At 66.7% G+C, this 5720-nt stretch overlaps 1 protein-coding gene across 1 annotated transcript in view; it reads left to right on the forward strand.

Annotated features, from left to right (window-relative positions):
- Positions 1 to 5439, forward strand: part of SNTB2 (syntrophin beta 2) — a 7233-nt gene extending 1794 nt beyond the window's left edge. Inside the window, exons 2-7 of the mRNA XM_042019732.1 lie at positions 2097 to 2307; positions 2721 to 2931; positions 3381 to 3523; positions 3687 to 3883; positions 3966 to 4147; positions 4346 to 5439. Of these exons, the coding sequence (XP_041875666.1) occupies positions 2097 to 2307; positions 2721 to 2931; positions 3381 to 3523; positions 3687 to 3883; positions 3966 to 4147; positions 4346 to 4438 (1037 nt within the window). The 3' untranslated portion in view covers positions 4439 to 5439. The remainder of the gene's footprint in view (positions 1 to 2096; positions 2308 to 2720; positions 2932 to 3380; positions 3524 to 3686; positions 3884 to 3965; positions 4148 to 4345) is intronic.
- The last annotated feature ends 281 nt before the right edge of the window (positions 5440 to 5720 follow it).

Raw genomic sequence — 5720 nt, forward strand, 5'->3', positions numbered from 1 at the left:
TCCCTTCCTTTCCCTTCCTTTCCCTTCCTTTCCCTTCCTTTCCCTTCTCACTTTGGCTGGGCACTGCTGGTCCGATGGCTGTGGTGGGACCATCTGGTGGTCAACTGGTATCAGCAGGCCCCTGAGAGGAGCTGGTGGGAGACACTGGCTGTGCTATCCAGCCCCATCCCTCCTCACCAGCCCTGGAGCTCTGACCACCCTGGCAGGTGCCAGAGCTTCTCCTGGGCCCTCTGCCAGTGGAGGAGGCGGGACCATCAGCCCCAAACCAGCATCTCCGTGGGGCTGGTGTCACCCGTCCCGGGTCCTGGGTTTGGCCACAGGGCCCACGCCAAGCACCTCCCCCGGGTGCCCACAGGCCGTGTCTGCTGCCCTGGGGGAAGGGAGCCCTTCCGCCCCTGCGGGAAGCCGTGGGCACTGCCTAGGGCACGGCCGGGCACGAGCCTTGGAAACCCGGTGGGTGTTCCCTGCTGGGTGCAGGGGGCTCTGCCCCGGTGAAGCCGTGTGCGGCCGGCGCTGCTGTGCAGCCGGAGCAGCTGCCTTCCTGCGGCGGGACGGGCGAGGGGCGCAGCGACAGCTGGGCTTCCTCTGTGGTGAGCGCGTAGGTGGGGCGGCAGTGGCTGTGCCGGCGTGATGGTGGCTGTGCCAGGGCAGTTTCCGTGGCTGTGCTGGTGCAGCTGTGTGCTGGTCAGCAGCTCGCCAGAAGCAGAAGGGGTGGTTGCAGGTGCCACCACCCAAGTGCCAGCCTTGTGCCTGCTGGCACAAGGTGCTCCATGTCCTGCCTGCACCGTGGATGCATCCCACTGAAAACTGGGAGTCAGTTCTGCTGCCCCCACCATGGGCATCCACCATTGCCAGTCACCACGGGGCACCCACGCTTCTCTGGCAGTGCCCTGGCACAGCACTCAGGCTCTGGTGCTGCTGGCTGCCCAGCTTGGCCTCTCACCCTCCCGACTCCATCGGGGTCAGTGCCTGCACCGCAGGGTCGCAGCACTGTGAGCTGGAGCCCCCATGGGCTGAGCTCCCTCCCAGTGCTGGAGGCAGCTGCCCACATCTGGCAAACATCTGCCAAGTGGCCCCGCAGCGGGAGCTGCCGGCCGTGGCGCTGCCCGCGGCGCTCCCTGCCCGGCCCGGCAGCGGGATTAGGGGTGCGGGGACGGCGGTAATCCCGGGATCAGCGCGACGGCAGCTAATATTAACTCGTGTGCTGCCCACAGCAAGGGCAAGCGCCTCATGGCAGCGCCGTGGCTCAGCAGAGCTGGTGGGAAGGTGGGGGACTGGTGTTTCCTGCCCACTCCCCATCGCTGCTGTCCTATCCTTGCCCCCCTCCCCACTCGGCAGCTCCGCAGTGAAGGATTGGCAGCAGCACAGCCTGGGCCCCACCGCCAGTGTTGCTCCCCCTCCAGTGGGCCTGGCTGTGGCATTGTGCCGGCTGCAGGATCCTTTCACCACTTGCTCCCCAGTGCAGTACAGCCTATTTGCTGTTTTGGTTTGGTTTTCCCTCTCGCTGCCTCATCTCTGTCCCCAGCGTGTCCCTCCCTTGGCCTTGGCTGCTGGGGCTCGGCGCAGGCCAGCTGAGAGCCGTGTCCGGGCGGGGGTCCAGGGCTGCTGTCAGCAGGGTGGTGCTGGGGTGGGACAGTCCGGGGGGAGCAGGAGCTGGAGCTGGTGCCTCCTTCCTTCCTTCCCGGCCTGGAGAGGCGCGTGGAGCCGGGATGTCTTGGCTGCACACCCTCCTCGCCCTGTGGGTGTGAGCGGCAGTGCCGGCTCAGCATCGCCTACAGTGCTGGAAACTTGGCGGGCACAGTCCTGGCTGCTCCGACAGCGGCAGGGCAGGATGGGACCAGGATGGGCTGCAGCCTGACCTCCCGCCCAGCACCATTGTCCTGTGGCGCCTTCCCCTTCCTACACTCGTGCCGGCAGAGGGATGAGCTGCCAGTGCCGTCCTTCACTCAGGACTTCCCTGACCCGGACAGGGTGGGACCCCCCAAGACCCTCCAAGCCTTGGTGTGTCGCCCTATCAGGTCAACCCTGGGGCACAGGGCTGTGGTGTGGGGGTGCAGGACCCTCCCCAGGCCTGACTGTCCCCCCACTCCCCCCAGTGAAGTTCATGCGGGAGGTGACCCCTTACATCAAGAAGCCATCGCTGGTGTCAGACCTGCCGTGGGAGGGGGCGGCCCCGCAGTCCCCCAGCCTGAGTGGCAGCGAGGACTCGGGGTCCCCGCAGCACCAGGGTCTCCGTGACCGCAAGGTGATCCCCCTCAAGATGTGCTTCGCTGCCCGGAACCTCAGCATGCCCGACCTGGAGAACAGGTGAGGACAGGGGCTGCCGGTGGGTGCCAGTATGGGAGATCCTGCTCCCCAAAGACCCCCAGGACAGGACTGGGTCTGTCCACCAGTGCCCGTGTGACTGACCCTGTGCCCCATGGACACCCTGGCCACAGCTGGGGGCTGCCCATCAATGAGGCCGTGGCCTCCTGCTTTGCCCACTGAGCTGTAGAGGGACAGTCCAGAGGGTTTGGCCAGGGCCAGGGCTATGCCATGTTCTCTCCCAGACCCCTGGCAGCCCCTCTGCCTCAAAATGAGGGCTAAAAGCCCTGGCAGGTGGAAATGCACGGTGGAAGCCCCAGACCAGTGCAGCCAGTTTGCTGTGCTGGGTACAGGCAGGGGCTCACTCGGCTGGGTGCTGATGTCCCACCCTGGACCATGTCCCTGTCCCCTCACAGGCTGATCGAGCTGCACTCGCCGGACAGCCGGAACACGCTGGTGCTGCGGTGCCGGGACACAGCCACGGCCCACGCCTGGTTCAGTGCCCTGCATGCCAACATCACCGCGCTGCTGCCCCAGGTCCTGGCCGAGCTCAACGCCACGCTGGGCTCTGGCAGCCCCACGGCTGGCGGCCGGGAGGTGAAGCACATCGCCTGGCTGGCCGAGCAGGTATGCACTGTTGGGATATGCTGGGGTGCTCCCAGGGACAGCAGTGCCAATGAGATGTGCCAAGGATGCCACTGGGGCTGTGGATGCAGACAGAGAGCCCAGCCTGGGCACTGTCTCTGCTGCTCTCCCATCTGGCTGTGCCCCGGTGATGGCAGCATTTCCCGTGCCCTCAGCCCCTTCTCCCACTGGGATTTTCCAGATGGAGCCCCTCATCACACCCTCCCTTTTCCATGAATTCACGGCCTGAGAGCTGCAGCTGGCCCAGGCAGCGTGGTGAGCAGGACCCCTGGGGGCTGCTCCCAGCTTGGTTTCCCAGGATGGCCGGGCTGTGGATGCTGCCTGGCAATGAGGAACCACTGGGTGGGGATCCATCTGACCGTGGGCTCGGGGTTGAGTTGCTGGGTGCCTGCAGCCCCTGGTGCCCCTCATGGTGCCCTGGTGCCCGGCAGGCGCGCCTGGACGGCGGGCGGCAGCAGTGGCGGCCGGTGCTCATGGCAGTGACAGAGAAGGACCTGCTGCTGTACGATGGGATGCCCTGGACCAGGGACGCCTGGGCCTCCCCCTGCCACAGCTACCCGCTGGTGGCCACCAGGTGAGCTGGGGCTGGGCCCCCTTGGGGACTGGCGCCTGTTGGCTGAGCCGTGGCTCTGCCTCTCAGAGCAGGGAAGAGACACCAAAGCACTGATGGGCACGGGGTGAGTGGTGCCGGCACTGCCACCGCAGCCCTGACCCCCATCCATCTGCTTCCCCTCCAGGCTGGTCCACTCAGGCTCCGGGCGCCGCTCGCCCGCGCTGGGCTCGGAGCTGACGTTCGCCACGCGGACGGGCTCTCGCCAGGGCGTGGAGATGCACGTGTTCCGCGTGGAGACCCACCGGGACCTGTCGGCGTGGACGCGCGTCCTGGTGCAGGGCTGTCACGCCGCCGCCGAGCTGATCAAGGAGGTGACTGTGGGTGAGTGCTGCCGTGCTGGGACCCCCGGCTCCCCCCGTGTTCCCCTCCAGGGCTGAGGGGCTGACAGCGGCTGTGCCTGCAGGCTGCACGCTGGGCGGGCAGGAGGTCCAGCTCTCCATCCACTACGAGGGCGGGTTCACCATCTCCCGGGACGAGCCGGGCTCCAGCGTCCTCTTCCGCTACCCCTACGAGCGGCTGAAGATGTCTGCGGATGACGGCATCAGGACCCTCTACCTGGATTTCGGGGGCCCTGAGGGGGAGCTGGTGAGGAGGGGGCAGTCAGGCTCACCCCCTTGGTTTGGGGGACTTCCTCCAGGGCTGGTCCCTGGTTTCCCCCATCCCTGCAGCATCCCAGCTGCCCGGACTCACTGGGTTTGGCTGACTGGAACCCCCAGCCCTGCGATCCTCAGTGCCCCCAGTGGGATGTGGGGGCGGCTGACACCACTCTCCATCTCCCCCCAGGCGCTGGACCTGCACTCCTGCCCCAAGCCCATCGTCTTCGTCCTGCACACCTTCCTCTCGGCCAAAGTCACCCGCATGGGGCTGCTGGCGTAGGTGCCCCGGTCCCCCCGCCCTGTCACGAACCAGCTGGGGGTCACAGAGGGCCCCCAACCTCTCCTACCCTGTCGGTGCCTTGCTGGGGCTGGGATCGCTGCCTTGAGAGCCGCCAGGAATGTGGCAGGATGGCTGCGGGGGCTGAGCCCCTCCTGCCCCACACCAGCGTTCCCGGCCCCCCCAGTGCCCCGGGGGGTCGGGGTACACACACCAGCTTTAATCCCCCCGGGGCTGAAGCCATCACTGATTTCACCGCCTGTGCCTTGGAGCGGGGCCAGCTCGTCCCCTCTCCCCGGGGGACCCGTGGTGCCCCCCAACTCATGTCCAGGGGAGCCAGTGTCCCCCTGCCTTCGGGCTTCCCCCAAAGAGGTCACATTGTCCCCACATGGGACACGGCTGGGGCTGTGGAACCCCCCATTGCTGCATGACAGGCTCCCCGTGCCCCGCTCAGGGTGGGGGGGCACGTTTGTCTTACAGGGGGCACTCAGGGGTGCAAAGGGGATGCTCTGGCCCAGGGTCCTGGTCCCTGGGGCTTGGCCTCCCCGCCATGCCCCACCGGCCCCCAGCAGCGACCCCCAAATCTCCCAAAGGCAGAACAAACGCTGTGTCTCTGCCATGGGCCAGGGGCTGGGGCTGCAGGGGACCCTCCCGGGGCTGTCCCTGCCCAGCTGCTGCCGCCTGTGCCCCTCCAGCGGGGCCCCCGGGGCAGGACACGTAGATTGATGCACTTTTCGCTTTTTGTACTTTCCCTGCCCTTGGGGGCAGCTCTCAGACTTTGGGGGGCTGGGGAGGCCCAGGTAGGACCAGAGTGGGACCCCCAGGGCTCCCCCCTCCTACTGGGACCCTAGTACCCCCCAGCCAAACTCCTGCATGGTTCTCTGCTTCTGGGGGCTGTGCTGGGCAGGCGTGCTGTGGGGTGCTGGCCTGGGGTGCTGCCCCCTCTCCTTCTATTTTTGTATTCTTTGTAAATCGCTATTTATATCAGATTGCCTTTTCCAGGGGCTCCGAGTCTCGCTCTGAGTCTGGTGTGGGGATGGTGGGAGGAATGAGGGTCTCTGGAAGGAATGGGGGGATCTCTGGGGAAGCTGGGGTGGTCTCTATGGGGAATTCTGAGGGGGCTGGGGCAGCTTTGACAGCAGGGGCAGCGGGGCCAGTGCAGCTCTGGGACAGGTGGGCACAGCAGCGGGCACAGCAGCGGGCACAGGGACCTGAGGGTGTTCGGGGAGGGGGTGGGTGTGTGTGCGGGCACAGGTAAATACCGTGCAGGCTGTGTACTTGGGCA

Source organism: Corvus kubaryi, unplaced genomic scaffold (assembly GCF_017639235.1).
Source record: "Corvus kubaryi isolate FWS band 111438036 unplaced genomic scaffold, C.kubaryi_AGA036_p1.0 34439, whole genome shotgun sequence".
Taxonomy (NCBI): Eukaryota; Metazoa; Chordata; class Aves; order Passeriformes; family Corvidae; genus Corvus; species Corvus kubaryi.